Source organism: Kogia breviceps, chromosome 13, assembly GCF_026419965.1.
Source record: "Kogia breviceps isolate mKogBre1 chromosome 13, mKogBre1 haplotype 1, whole genome shotgun sequence".
NCBI classification, from domain to species: domain Eukaryota; kingdom Metazoa; phylum Chordata; class Mammalia; order Artiodactyla; family Physeteridae; genus Kogia; species Kogia breviceps.
In genome coordinates, this window is record NC_081322.1 from 58,187,401 (window position 1) to 58,209,687 (window position 22,287).

Consider the following 22,287-nt stretch of genomic DNA (forward strand, 5'->3'; position numbering starts at 1 on the left):
TCTTACTCTAATCCCACATGCCAAATCCACCTTCAACTCCTATCAATTCCATCTCTGAACAATTTCTGGGAAATCAATTGATTTCATTCAAGTCCACACTGTCAGTCTCAGCCTATTTCCAGTCCTCTGTTTCTATCTCTGACCTAAACTACTAAAAGAGTCTTCTAAATGGTAAGCTAATTCCAGTACCCTATCAGCTCTGCATTCCAGCTAGATCTTACAAAGTTAGTCCCCTTTTTCATCCATTGAACTCTACCTCTAGACTTTTTTACTATGGATCTCTATTAGTGGTCTTCCTTTAAGGAGTTAAGGTAGCTGTCAATCTATAGGAAGATGCCCTTGGCTGGTGGAGAGGAATATGGGTGAAGGTATGCCTATGGCTCAAGATGGGGACAGTAATAAACATCTGGAGATCACATCCATTAGTGTATTTTTCCTATTATATTTTTCATCAATTCTTTTCCATGCCACTGTATGAGTGTTTAAATATGGGTGGAATGCCATTCAATATTCACTCATATTACTTTGTTATAAATCATGTAGGCCCTAAGTAAAAGTGACTCTGTACTACCTCAAGAGGTTAACCTAATCTCTCCTATAAAGTGATTTTCTTAAGCTAGAACACTTCAGTTAAAGCTGTGGCATTAAGATTCATTACTTAATTTTATTCCATTAAAATAAATTGTTCAAGCAAATCTCTTTTTCTAAAATGGAAAAGTTTTTCTTTAAAATGTTTGGACTATTTTTACACAGAATTCAAAGAGCAAAAGATTTCCACTGTTATTGAAGTTCCAAGAGTAGATTATCTCAATTACAACATTCACTTAACAATTACTTGAAGTCTTGATACCTGTCGAAATAACAGAGGCGTTTCCAGTCAAAAAGTAAAAGCTGCACTGTGGTCAGAATAAAACACAGTCATGGAAGATCCAATCACAGCCCATGACTTATGCAATTCCAGAGCATTAAAACTACTATTAAGTGTGTTCCGTATTTTGCCTGTGGCTCACTTTAAAAGACTAAGAGAGCCACACCAGTGTTTTCTGCTCTTCAGTGGTAAATTGGGGATGATGTAAGAGCTCTTTCCACATAATCCTGCCAAGCAAAACCAAAGTATAACATTAAGAAAAAGGAACACAACTTCTTTATGGAAAAAAATATTATAGGATAACCTTCAGAGTAATGTATTCTTTAATTTACATCAGTATTGAAGGTAGCAGCATTCATCATCAGGAAAGCGAAACATTACCAATATATTTTAACTTATTTAACTATCTGTGATTCATTATATTGTATAGAACAAGTAATTTCAAGGGATGCAAATGATTAAAATACACAAAATAATCTTTGACTTTAAGGGGAAGAAGTTATGTGATTGTGAAATGCTTAAAATAGCTAGTTATCTTGAAAATAGTTGAAAAGAAAGGGAATCCTGGCCCACTCAGACACTTTTCTCTGTGTGACACGCACAGATCATGTAGCCTCAATGAGTCGCCAAAATCAGGGGGTTGGAATAAAATGATCATTAAAGCTTTTCAGTTGAAAACATGTATAACTCAACCAATTACTAAATTTAAAAGCCATCTTTACGTCTATTAAGAAATGTGACTGTACACACACAAAGCATTTCAAGATTTATTTGTTTAAGAGAATTGAGAATATTAAATTCCCAGAGAATTCATTTTAACATACAATCAGTATATGTCCCCTATTACATCTAGGAGGGTGGTAACAGGCTGATAATCTAAAAAGGTGAAAGACAAGAAACATCTTTTTATAAAACAAAACTTATGAGAAATGAATCATTCTAATCATAGCAGTTTAAGGACTGGATTGGATAGCACAGCTCTATGCCTGTTTTGTTATTTCTGCATTTCTTTTCTTAAATAAAAATGTTTCTGAAAATAAAAATAGCTCTTTATTCTACCTGTCTTCTAAGCATTTTCTTCTCGATTGCTTTAGAGGAGACTTACTGTTTGCAAGTTTGAAAAGAGAGAAAAGAAAGGTTGATATGCCCTTCAGTAGATTTTTAAGAACCCTCTTTTCAAAGCCACCATTTCATTGATTTATCACTGCCATTTGGTACAGAACGATTAACCGCTGAAATAAAATTGACTAATGGAGAGGTTTAAACAGATTTTCCGTTTTCTTTCCTTTTTTCCCTACCTTGCATGAATCACCAAAAAATATTAAATTCACTGTCTATATTATTAGCAGCTTAGAGGATTTAAAGTTTCTTTTTCTCCACTATCTGGCTTAAAGAGTCAGTCTAGGCATTTTTCACTAGTACTTAGACTGTTTATGGAAAATAGAAAGGAAAGAAAATGTCTATTAGAATGTGGAAGGATTCTTTCAGCAGGGATACTGAGAAACTGAAGAAAGATACAGAAAAAAAAGAAATCAAGAAAAAAATAGAAGTTAACGACTTACAGTTAGCACTACAAAATACCTATAATTTAGGAAGAAAAGACTCTCCATGGAGACTGAAAAATGGGATCTCTCAGAAAAACAGAGTCTGTCACTTTCCTAAATAAAATTTGTTTGATGTAGAAATTTTTAAAACCCAATTCCTCAAATCAAATAAAATTTTAAAAACTCACCCAGGACAACACAATTGCATTGCATAAAATTAGTATCTTTCTACTAATCAATCCACCAATATTTATTAATTATCTATTACGTGCTAAGTATTATGATGGGTGCTACAGGGAATACAACAAAGTAATAAAAATGGTACCTGAAGGTTTTCAACAAAAACCTTCAGAAAGTTATAAGTCAGTGAATCACGAATGCCAAAATAATGATAGAAAGGGTTTGATTTAGGTTTTCCAAGAAGTAGAACAATGGGTACAATGGAATGACGTAATGAATGAAAATAAAAAGCACCAGACAATTTAAAGAGAAACTAATTTAGAAGAAGAGAGATTTTGTAGAGGAAGATAAGGTAAAGCAGAGTTGGGGCTAGAACATAAGAAAAACTGGAAAGTCTTAGGGACTAGACTCTTCATGAGAGCAATGCGGAGTTCATAAAGGTATTTTAATTGGAGAGATTCAAAGTTTTGCTTTAGAAAGATTAATACCAATATAGTGTCAGCACCCATGATTAGGTTAGGAAAAACAGAAATGCAGGGAGTCTACTTGAAACATTACAGAGATCTGAGGTTTAGGTCACATTGTATGAAAAGTGCAGTAGCAGAAATAAAAACAAGGAAACATTCAAAGAATTCAGGAACTTGTTAGATGTAGGGGTGAGGGCTGGGAAAGCGTAGGAAAAGGAATTCTGCTTTAGGTATGAGTTTAAGGTGATGTACACCAACATGGAAATTTTTAGCAGGCAGTTGGAAAAAGGGTTCAGGGCTCAAGAAAATATATCAGAACAAAATGCAAATATGAATTAAATACATATACACACATTCAGAGACAGAGAGGGGAGAACGCACATTCATGAGTTCAGCACCAATAAAGATGATCATAAAAAGTCCTACTTCACACCATATATAAAATCATTTCCAAGATCCCTAAATACTTAAATTTTAAAGGAAAATCATAAAATGTTTAAAAGAAACATAGACAAAAATAACCTCACAGTTGGGAAGGGTTTCTTAAACGTTTTTTTAATCTGTACATGAAATTTAATAAAATCATCAACATTAAAGTTAAAACTGTGTCTACAGAACTATAACAAAAGTGAAAACTTAAAGCCAAACCTGAAAAAAACAAGTTATTGTCAAATGATTAATATCCAGACTAAGTAATGTTTACCAATTGATAAGAAACAGATAAAACAGTAGAAAAATGGGCTAATGACATAAAAAGGCACTTGAAGAAAGTCGAAACACAAACATTTGAAAATCCTCTCAACCTCAACAATACGCAGAAAAATTCAGAAAAAGAATTTCCAATTTTGATTACAATTTTACACCCACTCAATGGAAAAGGAAATCTGAAAAATCTAAAAATACCTTCCTGAAAAATCTGAAAATCTAGCAATATCAAGTATAGTTATTTTTGATAAGAATATACAATAATAGAAGTGTTTGCACCATGCTGGTTGGAATGCCAATATTCAATCACTTTGGCAAACAACTTAGGGTCATCTTATCAAGTCGAAAATGTATACTCCGTATGACTTTGCCATTTCACAGCAAGAGAAGAGCATGTACCTGTGCACAAAGACAGATGCACAAGAATGTACGCACATGCACAACATTTCTTTGTTAACATAGCAACTAGGAAACCCAAGAGCTACCCAAATATCCATAGGCAGAAAACTGGATATTTTACGATATTCAAAAACAGAATATAATACAGCAGTGAAGAAGAATACAGCTACACAAAAAACATAGATGTTAGGAATATTGAATGTTGTGGGGTTGGCAGCAGCAGTTAAGTGGCCCAAGATGCACGGAGCATGATACCATTTATATAGAATCTCAAAAACATTACAAATTTAATAAAATATTTGTTTTAAATAAGTCAAGGTAAGAAAATGAAAGTCTGAATGGAAAGAGGCTCTCAGAAGGGTCTGGTGATATTACTTCCGTTGATTTATGGGTACATGTACATTTGTTTTACTGTTCTTTGTATCTTGTGCATAGTCATATTTTTATAAAGTATTTCATTAAAATAAATATTAATAAAAGAAAACTGACTAAATACTCAGAACTGCTTACATTTAGAAGAATGAGACAGAAAAAAAGACCAGAAAAGGATAAAGATGAATAAATGTTCAGAGACGTTTAAAAAAAAAAAAAGGATAATATAGGCTTTTAGATTTAAGGAAGAAAAAGAGAGTCCAGGAATGTCAAATGTTACACAGAAGTCAAGGGGAATTGGAATGGGAAACAAATGTTAGAGACCTCATCTCAAGACAGTAATTTTCAGATGCATGAAAGAGAGAACAAACAAGCTATAAGGTATGAGAACACCTTGAGAGGAACCTGAGGCAGCAAAGTAACAACCACACTCTGCAGAAGCTGGGCTGTGGCGATAGCTACGTTTGGAAGTACAGCACACATTTTTTTCAGCTAGATGAAACTTTGCATGTTTGCAGAGAGAGGGGCAGGCAAGTGGGCACATGGGACATATCGGGGTGTGCTTGGAGAGAAGAACGAAAGACACAGGAGAAAGGAGGAAACTGTAGAGATTATATGTCACTTTTAAATAAATAATAATATTATAATCTTGGGCATTAAAAAATGATAAGGTAACTATTCCCTAAATGTCTCACTCAACAGTCAGAAAATAGTCAATAGGCTATAAATTACACCTCTGCTACAGAACAGCTTCTTAGTTCAAAGAGTTCAACTTTCTCATCATTCTTTTTAACTCACCACAAGTCTAATCCAACTGAGCACTCCCTAGACTTTTTAAATGGGTCTTATTAAAGGGTATGGCAGAGCATCACTTCTCCCACTCCCCAATTCTCCTAGCTCCTCGTCCAAGGACAAGATTCTCTCCTAAGAGGGACATTGTTTCCGTTGGGACAGGGGTGGTAGATGCTACTGGGCCTCTGGAGCAAGGCTGAAGGCAGAGAGGGGCGAGGGAATCCAAAGTCTAGGAAGAGTCAAGAGTCTCTGGGAATGACCCAAACAGTAGGGAAGTGTCAGAGACCAGATGCAGAAGCCTTGGTCTATAAGTGAGGCTCTTGGACCCTTCACGAAACAACAGCTATACAGGGGTGCGGGGAGCTGCTCTGTGAAACAGCTTGAACCTCCTCTCACTGCAGGCACTGCCTCCAGAGTCTTTTACATCAGAAGGTGTAATTAACTTCTCATGGCCCTAACTGCTTTGTATTGCTGAAGGAAAGAACGTGGTAACACTCAGAAATTAAAGCAATTTTGTGTGGTCCAGTTGTGACAAAAAGCCCAAGTGTCTCTCTCAATGCATATGATTCCCTCCAAATTAAAATATTCATCATTTTAATACATTTCTCCTTCTCCTCAAAGTTAACAAACACCATTTTTATAGAAAATTTCCCATTTGATACCAATTCACCCGCTCCAGGCAATATGATCACAAATCATGGTTTAAGTAATCTCCCTATCCACTGTCATTTTAGTAGTGGCAATGAGATTGAAAAAATAAAATAAAAAGTTCCAGTCTCTGCTTCTACAAACCAGTGTCATCCATTTATATGACAGCTAATCGGAGATGCAAAAGTACTGGATGAGGAACAACGCTTTCTTTTTCTTTCTTTTTTTTAAACTTAAATGTGCTATCCCCTGTCTTGACTTAACAAGCACTATCCTCTACTAAGTTAGTTATGCTCTTTATGGGCTTTTACTTGAAGAACAGAGGTAATGGATTGTGCCTGTCCTTCTGATTCCCAGTTATCACATAAGGTAGCTGACAGATAAAAGACCTCACCTGGTGTAAAGATGATTTGTTAGGAAGGTTTACATTTCTGAAGTGAGAAGAATGTTTCTGCAACGTGAGCGCTCTCTGAACTAGAGTGGGGTTCAAGGCTGAAATTCAATTCAGGGCATAACCTCTTGACAAGGTAGCCCACTGAATTTAAGGTAGTAGAGTGATAACTAAGAAGCAGTGGATAACTTTGCCTCCTGTATTATTTGCTTGACTTTCTTCCAAGAAGAACCCTGACCAAGGAAAATCCAAAAACAATCTCATTTAAAACTTCTGTGCCTTGGGACTTCCCTGGTGGCGCAGTGGTGAAGACTCCACGTTCCCAATGCAGGGGGCCCGGGTTCTATCCCTGGTCAGGGAACCAGATCCCAACATGCATGCCAAAACTAAGAGTTCCCACGTCACAAGTGGGGAGCCTGACTGCCACAATTAAGGAGTCAGCAAGCCGCAACTAAGGAGCCAGTGAGCCACAACTAAGACCCAGTGCAACCAAATAAATAAATAATTTAAAAAATAATTTTAAAAATGAAACGTCTGTGCCTTATAACTCAGGCCCTTGACTAAATAACTCAGTTGGTTCCAAATTGAGAAGTAAACAGCAATGAAAAAAGGCAGAAAGGACCTTTCCCTGCATCACAAAGGCAGCACACTGACAATTCTCAGGGGCTAGCAACCCTGCAAAAAGGAAATCTCAATGTGAACAAGGAGCTTCCTGCCGCCAATCAATAGGGCACTCCTGGTTGTATAGTGAGCGAATGCCATTTACTAACTGGGTTGCATTAAAACCAGCAGGCCCACTTGTGAACAGCAAGCCACTTTATTTTCCAGAGATCTTGGGTCATAGCATGCCCTTTTACGGCACAAGGAAACTTACTTTGTTGGCATATGTGACACAGAGCTTGTCCAACTTGGAACCACTGGTACATAAAGCAAATAAAGGATTAGAAGCCACCCACTGTAGGAGATTAAGGACTTAACGGGCAGATGGAGGAGAAGAGCATCACCTGGACAGCCTTCATCCTTTATAATAAGGGAAAGTTCCCCCGCAATCCCAGTGGAAAGAATAAGCTTAAATGAACAAAATTTAGCAATTCTGTTGACAAAGGCAGAATCCTTGAATAGACATTTTTTTCCAAATGTGAGTTTGTCTGCCAAAACCTGATTATCTTTCATAATAAATAAATTTCTACCTAGCAGAAAGGGAACTAAATAACAAAAATATGCCTTGCCCCCCACAGGTCTTCATGCAAAAATGTTGAACATCACAACTTCAAGAGTCTGGTTTGAACATATGGAGCTGGAATAATAGGAGTGTGGGGATAACCAGCAAATGCTGAGTTAAGGTCCGCCTTTGATCTGCTGAGTTAAGCCTTAAAAAACAATGACTTTTAAATATGTCTTTTTTTTTTTTTTTTTTTTTTTTTTTGCCGTACGCAGGCCTATCACTACTGTGGCCTCTCCCATTGCGGAGCACGGGCTCCGGACGCGCAGGCTCAGCGGCCATGGCTCACGGGCCCAGCCGCTCCGCGGCATGTGGGATCTTCCCGGACCGGGGCACGAACCCGTGTCCCCTGCATCGGCAGGCGGATTCTCAACCACTGCGCCACCAGGGAAGCCCAACAATGACTTTTAAAAATCATCACTGTCATCATGCTGCTCTGCTGATTAGACTTTTCTGAGTGGTCCATAAACATTTAGGAGTCAAATTAACAAACAAATCTCACCACGTGGATTTGGAAACTTCTGAATAATAGGGTCCAACCGATTCAACATCATCTGTCACTCCTCTTCATGTCAAAACCCTCCACTTCAGCCAGACCAGTGTGGCTGTCCCCTCACACAATATGATCATTCTCATTTCTTACAGCAGAGGGCGCTACCTATGCCTTGCAATGAGGAAACCTAAACCCCTTTTTACTCCTGCTTTTGCATACCCAGGTCCCACTCCATTTTTGTCTGACCACAGAGTCTGTGTGTTGCTTCCTTCTTGGAGCTCCTTTAATAGCATTGTTTTCTTCACTCCTTTGGCCATTTAATTAAATAACAATACAAGACCGCCAATATGGAAGTTTCATCTCCCTCGGAAGACTTTTTTTCCCCATTGTTTTAATATGGCATTTTCAAATATATATAAAATTAGATATAACTGTATAACAGAACCCCATTTAACCATCACCTACCACCAAAACTTGTCAACACATGGCCAGTTTCCTGAGTGGACTCTGTATTCCCTAAAGAAAGGTATGAAATTGTTTTCATACTTGTTTCTTTTCTCCCAAAGCCTAGATTAGTGCCAAGCATGTAATAACAACTCAATAAATAATTGGTTATGGAAAGGAATTGAAATCCAATCCACTAAAGTTCTGAGCTGGCCCTTAAGTGTTCAGCTTACTTCATCCAATCAATTCGTGACAGACAAATCATAAAAATATTCAATGTTTTTAAAGAAATATTAGCAAATAATAATAAGGAAAAACTTCCTGAGATATTGTATGGAAGTGAAATAACTATAACCTTACTCTTATCCCATCACTTAATATTTAATCAGGAAATCAAATTTTCTTTTGAGACCGAGACTGAAAAGTCATTATCAATAAACAAACAGACAGCCTGATACATAAGAGAGAAACTAGAATTTACCTTTAGGGGACCTAACTCAATTCTAGCTAGCAACATGACCTTAAACAAGTCACTTATCCTCTCTCAGTCCCTGTCTCTAAAAGAAAAATAGTTCTCCTTTTCCTAATGACTTCAAAATGCTACTGTGAAGATAAACGTTTTTTTAAATTTGTCAAACTGCTTTCAAAATACAAAGCACCACATAGGGCTTCCCTGGTGGCGCAGTGGTTGAGAGTCCGCCTGCTGATGCAGGGGACATGGGTTCGTGCCCCGGTCCGGGAAGATCCCGCAAGCCGCGGAGCGGCTGGGCCCGTGAGTCATGGCCGCTGAGCCTGCGCGTCCGGAGCCTGTACTCCGCAACAGGAGAGACCACAACAGTGACAGGCCCGCGTACCAGAAAAAAACAAAACAAACAAACAAACAAAAAAAAAAGCACCACATAAATATTACACTGTCTTTACGGCGCACCCGGTCCCTTTTCAAAGAGGTTTCTATAATCCACTTGGGGGCACAAAACATAAAACTCTCTGAAATATTACAAGCTAAATGTCTAAATAGCAATGTAAGCAATGCAGATATAAGGAGAAGTGAAGTGACTAACAAATGCTTCATGGTAGAAGTGGGCATAATGTTGGGTCTTAAAGGATTAATAGAACCTGGGTGAGGCAAAGGAAGAAACAAAGGCATCTTGGAAGGTATATATATATAGTATATAATATATATTATATAATACTTATATATAAGGTATACATATTATATATGAGCTACATAGTATATATATTATATATTTATATATTAAGGTGTATATATCTATATATATATATAAACATGATATATATATCATGTTTACATTCACACACATATGTAAAGTGCCCAAAGTACAATTAGAGCATCTTGCACTTTGACTAAAGCAGAGGGTGCCTGTAAAAAGATAATGGTAAAGAGATTGTAGCAGTTGACTGAGGCTAAATTATGAAGGACCTCAAATGAAGGCTAAACATTTTGACTTTAAAAGAAACACTGGCAAAATATGAGGAGGTCAATATCAGCAAAATAGCATCCCCCCAAAAGTAACTGATTTATAATAGAATTGAAGGCAAGGGAAACAGGGAACTGCTACCATTATCAAGAGGGGACACAAGCAGAGCTGTGACTGGAGAGTAAGCAGTGAAAAGACTAAAGAAGAATATATATTTGGAACATTTCCAAGATGAGACCAAAAATGAGTAAATAGAATCCCTTTATAAAAATCTTTTTAGAAGTGTTGAAAGTCTTTCCTTGGATGACAAAGCTCCACATAACTAGAACCTGCCCATCTCATCCTAGAAAAGGTCTCCTTTGACCACTCCTCCACCTGTCCTCTGTCCCTCCACGATGCCAATCTCCCCAAATTTAGGGCCTTGAATTAGTTCTTTGCTCTGTTTCTGCTGCATTTCCCTGATCTTTGTGTGCCTGGGTTCCTTTTGCCATCCAGATCTCCAGGTGAAAATCACTTTCTCCAATAGTTTTTCCTGAACCACCTGGTCCAAGATGGTTTCCAGAACTCTAACTCTCACATTATTCTATTTTAATTTTTTAGCACTTATTGCATTCTGATATTTTGCTCATTTATTTATCTGTTTCCCCCACCCCCACCCCGAAAGTAGAACTCCTGGGAGAATAGGAAGCTTGAGACTTATTCAGAACTGTATATCCCCAGCAGCCAGAATAGTGCTTGGCATAGATTAGGTTGCTTTGATAAATACTTGTGAAAGGGATAAATTAATGAGTCATTCATAGTGACATACAGAGAGAAAGTCAATGTTGTTGCTATTCTGGGACCCCTACCTTCTTCAGGCTTGGATATTCTACTTCCCTAACATGCTGTGACAGAATCCCAAATCTTTTCAATTCTATCTCTTTTTGATTTTGCTAGCTTTAGTTGGTACCTTTCATTTGTAAATAAGAGCTTTAAAGAGAATACTTTGAGGCTTTCATTACCTCATAAAACACATGTATAATTAGTAGACTAGCTATCATCTAGTAGGGACTGAAACTCAAAAGGTCACACAAAAGAGTCACTCAGTGAACAAGGACGTGATGATCAATGGACCTGGGATTGAGCACAGACCAAAAGGCTTCTAATTTAAACCTCTTTTTTTTTTTTTTTTTTTTTTTTTTCTGTGGTACGCGGGCCTCTCACTGTTGTGGCCTCTCCCCTTGCGGAGCACAGGCTCCGGACGCACAGGCTCAGCGGCGATGGCTGACGGGCCCAGCCGCTCCGCGGCATGTGGGATCTTCCCAGACCGGGGCACGAACCCGTGTCCCCTGCGTCGGCAGGCGGACTCTCAACCACTGCGCCACCAGGGAAGCCCTAAACCTTTACCCAATATATAAAATGACCTCAACTTTATTCTCTACCAACATAAAACAAATGGGACCATGTACTTCTAATTCTCATGCAGCATGTCACAAAACCTAATGTTATAGACATAGTCAAAAAATAGTTATTTGGTTATGTATTTATTGGTTTGCTTATAACTACCCCTCCCCAAAGGAAGGGGGTGGATAATACGAGGGAAAACATAAAAGAAAAAGAAAAAAAAAAGCAACCAAAACAAAAACAGGACAGAAATTCACTCTGATATTTACGGGGCTAAACTGACTTCATTCCTTTTTAAGTTTAACATACTGAAGTTCACAACCAAGCCAAAAGTGTCCTTTAATAAATATTAACCCAGAGCTTCCCTGATGGCACAGTGGTTGAGAGGCCGCCTGCCGATGTAGGGGACGCGGGTTCGTGCCCCGGTCCAGGAGGATCCCACATGCCGCGGAGCGGCTGGGCCCGTGAGCCGTGGCCGCTGAGCCTGAGCGTCTGGAGCCTGTGCTCCACAAAGGGAGAGGCCACAACAGTGGGAGGCCCGCATACCGCAAATAAATAAATAAATATGAACCAAGAGAATCGCTGTATCTGTTCCCAAGTATTATATTTGTGCTGCTGTTGCAAAACTCCAGGATCTAAAGATGTTTAAGTTTGAACCAATCTTTGACCTCTAGGTGCTAGAAATTTTCCATTCTTTATTACTTTATTGAATTATTACTTGGTATAAATTTATGACTATATACCTTATTTTTTGATTTTTGACAATATTTTATTAAATACATAAAATAATTTTAATCAATATATAGGGTAATACAAAATAACTCACTCAAAAATTAAAATTCCTCAAATTAAGTTAACTCAGTCAATAAATGTATTTGTTTATAATCTGGGTGTCCAGTCATATAGATGTTTTTTAAAATATAAGAATGTAAATATAATGTATACACCTTATTTTTAAGCATAAAATGAGAATTGATTTACTGCTTCCAGAAAGCTGAGAAGAATTACTTCTTAAAATATCATTCAAAGAATATTAAGGATCTAAATCTCATCAGGGAATTCCAGTGGTGCGTGCAGTGGTTATTTATGTAACTAAATGCAGAAATAACATGTAGCAGCTAGTTTTATAATGACAGCTTTAAAAATACCTTTTGAAAATCAAAACAGCTAAAATGAACCATAATGTCCACTAGATTACATAAGTGGATATTTTAATTTACAGTGTCCAAAGTTTGCTTTCCTTTAAATTCCAACTTTTATTACTAACAACAGAATAATCAAAAGGAATAGTAAACTAGATACGAAGTACAAATATGTCTGACATTTCCTTTATATTTCCTCCCTACCATACTCTTTCAATTGAAAAGCTTATGCTAAATAGATAATTACAACCTTTCCTTTTTCCATTATGTTCTAAGAATGGAAACTGAAATCACCACAGCAAAAAAGTTAAATTTTAGATAAAAACATAATGTCACCCAGTTTAGTTTTGTTTTTCCCTTGAGAAAGCGATATTTTGTTACACACCACTGTACAACCTAAAATAAAGAAAAATCCGTCTTTGACATGGAAATGGACAAAGAGGTCACACAGAAATTCAGATTGTACAGAAAATCAAAAGCCCTTGGGGGTGGGGGGGAATTCCAATTAACCATCAAAGTCAGCAGACAAAAATCACTGAACAAGGAATTGATTTTAAATTGTTATCTATATTTTTCTCATTGATATGGGTATTGCATTAATAAATGGTACAGTATTGTCAGATTAAACGGATTAGAAGGAAATGGTTCTTACATTTTTGTGTGTTTGGCTAGGAATCCTGCCCCAGTAGTATACATTTTTTTTCCATCTTGGTACATGAAGATCAACCCATTAATGTATGTAATTAATGGATACTGAGGTACGGAAAACAAGGAATCAGTAGTGTGTTCATTTGGATTCAACAGGCTGAGCTGAACGCAAGTGAGTGGGCAAGCGAGGTATGGGCATCTTTTCCACCCTTTGGAGCATCTGTCTTCTCCAGTCCCCTTGGATGAAACAAACTCCTAAGAAAAAGTCATAAGCTGAACAAACACTGCCTAACTCTGCTTACTGCTCATTACTTTTCAATCTGCTATTAAAAGGGAAGTGCATTAATTTCATGGAAATATTTCTCAGAAGAATTAGTGAAGGGACACTTGACAGCTCCTGCTACACTAAATGAAAACAGGTATGATTTAGTAGAATAACAAGAGACTTCTGTAATCTGCTTGCAATAAATTTATCTGCAATAAATACTGTGTTAACAGGACTCTTTTTTTCATTTGTTTACATTTGTTTACACACTGTAAGTTTCATCAATGAATCAATGCAAACAGAGTCCAAAGGAAAAGTAAAGCAGGTGTTTTATAATAAACACAAATCACCGTCAGGAAACAGAGAGAAGTCATCCTCATAGGATGATAAGTTTTAAGAAAACGATGCCAGTGTAAAAATGAGCCAAAATGCCCATGTTAGGCAATTACTGTTACCAGAACTAAAATAAGCCTATTTAGTTGTAAAGTTAGTCAACTTCAGATGTGTCACTGATATGGCTAAATTCCAAAATTTTTAAAGCAAGGTTAAATTAGTAAAGAGGAGAAAGGGAATAATTTCAACCACTTAAAAACCAGCAACTTAGTCCATGTATGAAGATAAGAAACATTCACTTAGCACTTGATCAAATATTAAAACAAAATAAAGATGACATATATGGAAGTATCCAGTTCAGTGTCTTATGCATGGTAGACACTCAACAAATTATCCTTCCTTCCTTTCTTTCTACTACCTTCAGTCATTGACTCATTCTATTACAGTCCTATTTACATTTTCAGGTATATAGCTTTGTCTTCTCCCTGAAACTGGACTGAAAAATATTGTTTCATTCATAGATAGATACATATACTTTTAATTCTGCCATATGTCTCACATGTGCTATCTACAAACATGTGTTGAGAGGTGGGATTGACTGAAAGGTCAACAAAGATGTGACATGATATATTAGGATGCTTTGGGCTGCATAGGAGAATACTCAACTAAAAGTTGTTTTGAAAGTTATTATTGTTATTGTTATTGTTGCTGGTGTTATTATTTTGTCTGAGAGTAGGACCCTGGCTCCTTCCATACTTTCTTCTGTTGCCCTCAGTTTGTTATCTTCTTCCTCAGAGTTACAAAATAACTGCAGTAGTGCCAAGCATCATGTTCTCATGCAACAACATGTATCTCTTTTTAATCAGGGAATAACACCTTTCCCAGAAGTCTCCCAGCTGACTTTCCATCATAACTCATTGGCCAGAGCTGATCACATGACCACTGCTACCTGCAAAGTAAGTTGGGAAAGTAAGTAAGGTCATTTATAATGACCTTAGGAAGTAAGCCAGAGTCATTTATAATGGTTATAAATGAAGTTACAGCTGTAAGATATACCTAGTGGTATGCACTGAATTGTGCCCCACCAAATTCATATGTTGAAGTCCTAATCACCAATGTGACTGTATTTGGAGATTGGGTCTGTAGGGGGTAATTAAGGTTAAGAGAGGTCAAAAGTGTGAGACCCTAATCCAATAGTCCTGGGGCCCTTATAAGAAGAGGATGAGACACCAGAGCTCTCTCTCTGTTCATAATGTGAGGACACAGGGAGAAGGTGGCCTTCTGCAAGCCAGAAAGAGAGCTCTCGCCAGGAAACAAATAGACCAGCCCTTTGATCCTTGGCCTTCACATCATAAGAGGAATAAATTTCTGTTGTTTAAGCCACTCAGTCTATAGTATTTTGTTATGGCAGCTCAAGCAGACTAGGAAAGAAAATCCATCTACAAAAGAAAAATCTTGCCACCCTCCTCTCTTCAGTGGGGCTCTACATGGTTGGATGAGGAGCACTAAAAATTGGGAGCATTCCAAGAGCTATGGCACAGGAGTGATATCCTCTTTCCTCTTTGCATGGATGGTTCATGAGCATGCTCTTACTTCAGCTCCATCCTTCGAGATCAATCTTTTAGACACTTTTTATTTAAGTAAACAGTCATTTGGTTTAAGTCCCAATCTTCTTGGATCCAAAGCAGTAGTATCTCTGGAGTGTAACAAACATTCCATTGCCAAAATATCAGTGCAATGCATGTTAACATAAACCTTTAAAAAGGAGACAAAAACAAAAGACCCCATGCTTGTCCAGTTCTTACAGTTTTTTAAACCAGTGAAAAATGTTAAGAAGAAAATGGGTGGCAAAAGTTCAGCATTTATTTCTCAGTGAATTAGGAGGTGAAGAAAAAAAAGAAAGGCATATTCAGCTATATTATCACTTTCCAATTTCAGGCCAAACCCCTGTAGTTTTCATCACGCAACATTTTTGTGATTAATGATGTGCACCCCATTAATGGAAACCAGCAGATTAGGTTTCCACTAATAGTTTTGGAAGTTATGTCTGCCTGCCTCATTTGGTAACAACCTCACTGTTCAGTAAGAAACTAATGGATTTAATACAAGAGCAGAATTTAGTTTTTCACATACAAGACAGGTCAGATTTCCAGAGTGGAGAAAATAACACTTTTAGAGGTATGCTGATTTTCAGTTGAAATTTAACACTGAGATAATAACTCATAATGTTTGGGTTGTTGTTTTATTTTTTCTTTTTACTTCTGTTTAGAGCAATTAAAAAATTTACAGTTCTTACTTAAGGCCTATAAAAACAGGAAGAATTAGAAACTTGTAACCATGGCAAATAAAATACATGTAATATGATACTTTCTATAATTAGTATACTAAGCTAAAAAGCCATCTATTGCTTCTGAAGACACAGGTGAGAAACAGTTCCTTATATATTAGTTGTATCACTGCAATGTTCATGTCATAAATGCAATTTACATTTGCTTGTTGTTTTTCACTATAGAAAGTGTTCCTTCCAAATAACGTTGGTTTAACAAAAACAACGAGGTACGGTGGAAAGCAAACTAATCTAGGAATAGAGAAGTCAAGCAACAAAAATTATAGTCCCATTTCTGTCTCAAATTACTTTGGAAACAAGTCTTTTGTTTTCATTTTCCCCACTACATTTTAGATCTGCCCCTCTTAAGTCATTTAATAATGCTACATTGTTTCAAAGTTTTATCTACATATATCTCACCTTCCCATCTGGACTAGGCTCTTTAAAGGCAGACCCTACATCTGATTTACATTTTTATCTTCTACAGGGCCAAGCTAGACTGTAAGCTTCAAGAGAAGAAGGACTTTACCTGTATATCCCCAGAGGTTCGCATGGTGTGACCTCATGCTAATAATGTGCCCCAAAATCAGATGTTTTAATAAACAAAAAACCTAAAAAAGAGACAGTAGGGATGGGGAGGAATGAATAGGTGGAACACACAAGACTTTTAGGGCAGTAAAAATACTCTGATTCTATAATGATGAATACATGTCATTATACATTTGTCTAAACTCTTAGAATGTACAACACCAAGAGTGAACCCTAAAATTAACTACAGACTTTGGGTGATGATGATGTGTCAATACAGGTTCATCTATTGTACCAAATATAGGTTCATCTGTTGTATCTCTCTGGTGGGAGATGTTGATAATGGGGACAGCTATACATGTGTGGGAACTGGGGGTGTATGGGGAAATCTCTGTACCTTCCTCTCAAATTTTCTGTGAACCTAAAACTGCTCTAAAAAAAACCTGTGTTCAAAAAGAAAAGAATAGTATGCTTTCACAAGAGAAGAAAATGCTGAGCACGTATTAAATCCAATAGAGTTCACAATCTTTTTGTTTACTCATCATAAGGTCAGCCTAATTTATGGTAAACCCCTACTATGTGTCAGATACTTTTCTAAACACTATGTATTAATTCAGTACTTAGAACAACCCATTGAGGTAGGTACTGTTGTGATCCTCATTTTTTAGATGAGGAAACTACAGTCAAAGAGATTAAGGAATATTCCCCAGGCTGCACATCCGCTAAATAGTAGAGTCAAGATTTGCCCAGGAAGGGCTGGTCCCAGAGACAAGGACCCTTATCCTGATCTTCCAGGTAACCAAAATTCATTATTCAGAGAATCATTTTTGCCTTCGTTTCACAATTTCATGTATTTATTTCTTCAAATCAGAGGTTAAGTTTCTTGGGGTTAAAAACTGGCATCTCCTCATTATTGAATAGTCCACAGCTTAAGTAATTAAATTACCACATCAATCTTCTCTTTAGTCATCTGCTAAGATGGAATCTCTGGAAAGGGAAAATCACACCAAAGTTGTGCTATATCTTTTTCAGATATTTAGTTCAACAGAAAAATGGAAAAGAGAAGAGCTAGCTTGTAAGGTTTTTATACCAAAGTTATCCTATACTAATTAAAGGTAGGAGCTCTCTCAGCCTATTTTCTTTTTGACTGCTTCTGTTGTTATTGCTAAAGTTGGGTGAAAAGGGGTTGTACCAAAGGGGTGTTCAGATAAGGAATGGCTCAAGCAAAGAAGAGAAAGGAGTCTTCACTAGACACACAAAAGGAAAATGAGAAGTTAAAAAACAAGGTTAAAGAACAAGTTTGAAGAGTGTAGATCTCTGGAGAAGAGAAGCTGAGTAAACTGTGGAACCAAGGAGAACAATTTTTATGAATATCATAACTCTATTTAATCTAGAGTGTGAGAACATTAAAAATATGCAGTGTTTCTTTAAGAATGAAAGAGTAGGCTTATAATATGGCACATTGCAATGGCTATATTTTAATTTTTAAAAATCCATAAAGAGTCTGCATTAAGCAATAGTCAAAAGTTTTTCATGCTATTTCCTAATAGCAAAAATGCTACATTAATATAGTTGTTTCTACATGCCACTAGGTATCTAAATGACAAAATCGATGAAAACATCAATCAAGTAATTTATTGAGCACTAAGCACATGAATAAAAAATATTCTGCTCTGTTATTTGCTCTCATTGATTGTTAAGTTTTGCAAGTTAAGGAAAAGGATGTGGAAGCAAAGTAATCACTTAAGAAATGACCTATTGCTCAAATTTCAGTCTGCAACAGACATTTACCCACAGGTTCTATGTATTTAGCAATCATTTTCTCTGACAAGAGATTTCCAAAAAGATCTCACTAGCCAGGCTGAAACTTGCACAGGTTCCTTTTGCACTGTTTGCTTTAAAATACCACAGGTACAAGTAACCTAGGCAGCTTTGTCATGCAAAATGAGACTGAACAAAGAAGCATTCATCCAACTCTTGGTACTATAACTCAACATTAAAATTAACATTCCAGAAATCTGTGCCATAAGAAAATGTTATTGGGGGGGTAAGGGAGGGATGGACTGGGAGTCTGGGGTTAGATGCAAACTATTACATGTAAAATGGATAAACAAGGTCCTAATGCATAGCACAGGGAACTATATTCAATATCCTGTGACAAACAATAATGGAAAATAATATAAAAAAGAATGTATATATAACTGAATCACTTTGCTGTACAGCAGAAATTAACACACTGTAAATCAACTATACTTCAATAAAAAAATAATAAAATAAAATAGAAACTACAATTTGGTAAAAAAAAGAAAATGTTATTAATATCAATGATTCAAAGATAGATCTAAGCAAAAAAATAGGAAAAAGTAATTACATGTATGCCATTTCTTAGTTACAAAGGATCAGCTGTATGATACCACAGATACATTATTTGCTGGATTTATCAAAATCTACTTCTAGGGGTTTTATTTTCAAAAATACAACTAACAATTTGATTCTTTAATGTACCATCTATGCAGGTAGCAAACAACAAACAGGGTTGAATATATGCAACCTTACTCCAGAACCCAAATTTTTAATAATTTTGCTAGATTTGTTATCTGAGCTTTAATTTAGTTTAAGGAGGCTGAATCTGTGGACACTTTTATTTTGCTGAATCAGAGCTTTTTCTTTTTAGTGTTATGTTAAGCTCCAATAACAGATTCTAAAGAAATCAGTTTGATGATAATGTGCTGTAAGGGTGACCCAGCAATAACAGTTATCAACCCACTGTTGTCATAGAAGAGCCCGTTAATCTTGCTTCAGTGCTTTAGCATTAGTTTCACACACCTCCACCCACTCACCTACCACATAAGCAGCCCGCCCAGAGCTATGCACCCTGAAGAAGCAGATGGCTCTCCAGCACTGAAGAGAAACATCCTTCTGTTCAGGAATAATAATGGAATCAACTAGTACCTCATAAAAATCCATTGAAATCTTCATAGACACATAACCCTAAATGGAGAACCTTACCTGTATGAAGTAAGAGACTTTTAATAAAATAAAAAATCAGGGCTTCCCTGGTGGCGCAGTGGTTGAGAATCCGCCTGCGATGCAGGGGACACGGGTTCATGCCCCGGTCCAGGAAGATCCCACATGCCGCGGAGCGGCTGGGCCCGTGAGCCATGGCCGCTGAGCCTGTGCGTCCGGAGCCTGTGCTCCGCAACGGGAGAGGCCACAGCAGTGAGAGGCCCGCGTACCGCAATAAATAAATAAATAAATAAAAATAAAATAAAAAATCAACTCAGAACAAAGCAATTAAAAGAATACATTGATTTCCTCTCCCCTCTCCCCAGAAATAAAGATAAGCCTAACATGCTTTTTTTAAAAGCAGAAATAAAACTATTAGCTTATAAATTACTCACCGACAATAATAAAAAATATACTTTTACATAAACTCATTCCCATTAGGTTCTATAATAAGCTACGAACAGGCAAATCTTTTAAAAGTTTAAATTTCAAGATCTAACACAGAAGTGAACTTTCAGAAGAGGTAACTTTCTGTTATCAGGTCCTGTACCTTACAATGAAGATTACTGAACAACTTTCCAAACTGGTAAATGGACTTCTTTGGTTCAACCATATAAACTCTGTCACACAAATCAAATGTAGGTATTGACACTATTCATTGTCTGGTTTACTCATAATTAAATCAAACATTTCTGGGGGGGAGGGGGGAAGATCCAAAGACATGTGGACAATCTTTTTTTGTTGGTTGCTTTTGTTTTTTTTTTTTTATAGTTGGGGCTGAAGAAGCCATGATAGGCCATGTAAGGGAGACTTATGAGTAATAATAAGTAATTAGAGGCAGTCAAGTAGCAGTGGGATGGAATGAAGCATTCACTTCATCACTAGAATGAAGACCCTAAACTCTTACTGAAATTCTTTAGTGCTACCTTGAAGTCAAAACTGTCCCCCACTCACTTCTTGGTGAGGTTTTGTTTGCCTATTTTTATACTCCATGTAATTGACAAAAAATATTTTAAAATTATTGAAAATGCCTCCCCCTTATATAACATATTTCATGAAACACTATTTCATGTTTATTTTTCAAATGTTATTTTCAAGAAGCCAGTAAACCAATCCAGTCTGAATAGTACACTCAACTCAAAAAGCCTATTTCTTCCTGCACAGAGACACAGAAATATATCTGTCAATAAGCAGCTCTTTGCCAAACAACCAACAAATTTTGTACCTAAACTACATTTTTCCATATGTTGAAATATTTTCTCTACTTTGAAGATTTTGTGCCAATGTAGTCAAACATTTCCTCAAGCATAGCACTGAAGGAGAGCTAAAGAAACAATCTCTCATTCCTATGGGGCTAGTATTTACCTCTAAGTATTACATACACAGTGAGATCCAATGACAGACATCAAAGCATGAACCAGAAAAGAATAGGTGATTACCTGATATTCATTGGGCCAAAAGGTGCTCACTGCTAGCTCAGCCCGAAGCCAATCTCTACCCGTGAATCCAGTCACATTCCATATTGGATTGGCAAGAGGTCCTTTATTCACCCTAACCAATATGTTCAAAGTGCCAGGATTCAACCCTTTCTGGCTGTATAATAGGTAACTGAAGTCGATACAGTGAGTGTCGTTCTCCTTCATTGTAGGCAGCTGAAGTCTGGCTTTTTCTCCAGGGTCATGATCTGAAGAATCCACTATCATATAGGAACCTGAAATGACATTACATAAAATAAAGCTAAATAGATATATAAGCAAAAGGGGAAATATAATTATAGAAAGAAAGCTAATATACTAATCTATTCTGAGTATTAAATTTAATTTTAAAAGACTATCTTCCAGAACAGAGGTATAAAAAGGTATCAAACAAGTAGGTAGATGAATTGAATTTATAGTGGGTAACAGACATTGTTCAAAGTACATAACATGTACAAATTAATTTACTCTTCAAAACATGTTATTATTCCTCTTTTACAAATTAGGAAATTGAGGCACAATTAGTAACTTATTCTAAGTCAAAAGACCATGTAGAGCCTGGTTCAAGTCCAGATCCCACTCTAAATAATCTCTAGTCTTGCTAAACAAAGGTCTTTTATCAAACAAACAAACAAAAAATAAACAAACAAAAGAAATATGTTATTGGCCTGGTTTACATAGGGAGTGTATTTTTCCTTTTCCCCATTCATAATACTAATGCAGAGGGGGGCTAAGAGTGCAGGCACTGGAATCATTTCTGATTTCAGATCCCAAGATGATCATTTATGCAAGTTGTGTGACCTTTTGCAATGTACTAGAACTCTGGACTTGTTCAGGGAATATGGATACTTTGCGGTGTAAGTGTGAGGACTGAAGTTTAACATGCCCAAACTTTTAGAGCTGAGACTCTAACACACGGTAGATTCACCTACTTGAAGCCTCCTCCACTAACCAGTCAGCTAATCACCATTGCTAGTTGTCTCCAATTCTGTAACAGTCCCTAAGCTCTTCTAGAGCTGCAAGAAATCTGGTTTGAAAATCACTAATCTACTCCACTACCTTTGGCTTAAACATTCATTGGTAATCTATCATGAGGAGGCAAAGAACATAAAGAGTCTCAACCTCCCAGTTCCTCATAGTTCTACCCCCAAACACACACTCTTTGCATGGCAGGCAAAGTCATATGGTGCTAAGTATACATTAGCTGCTGATATTAG

At 36.8% G+C, this 22,287-nt stretch overlaps 1 protein-coding gene across 18 annotated transcripts in view; it reads right to left on the minus strand.

Annotated features, from left to right (window-relative positions):
- Positions 1-22,287, minus strand: part of PTPRK (protein tyrosine phosphatase receptor type K) — a 583,718-nt gene that overhangs the window by 353,179 nt on the left and 208,252 nt on the right. For all 18 annotated transcript variants that reach the window (XM_067010720.1, XM_067010722.1, XM_067010719.1 and 15 more), the window contains exon 3: positions 21,035-21,306. In XM_067010720.1, coding sequence (XP_066866821.1) covers positions 21,035-21,306 — 272 coding nt within the window. The remainder of the gene's footprint in view (positions 1-21,034; positions 21,307-22,287) is intronic.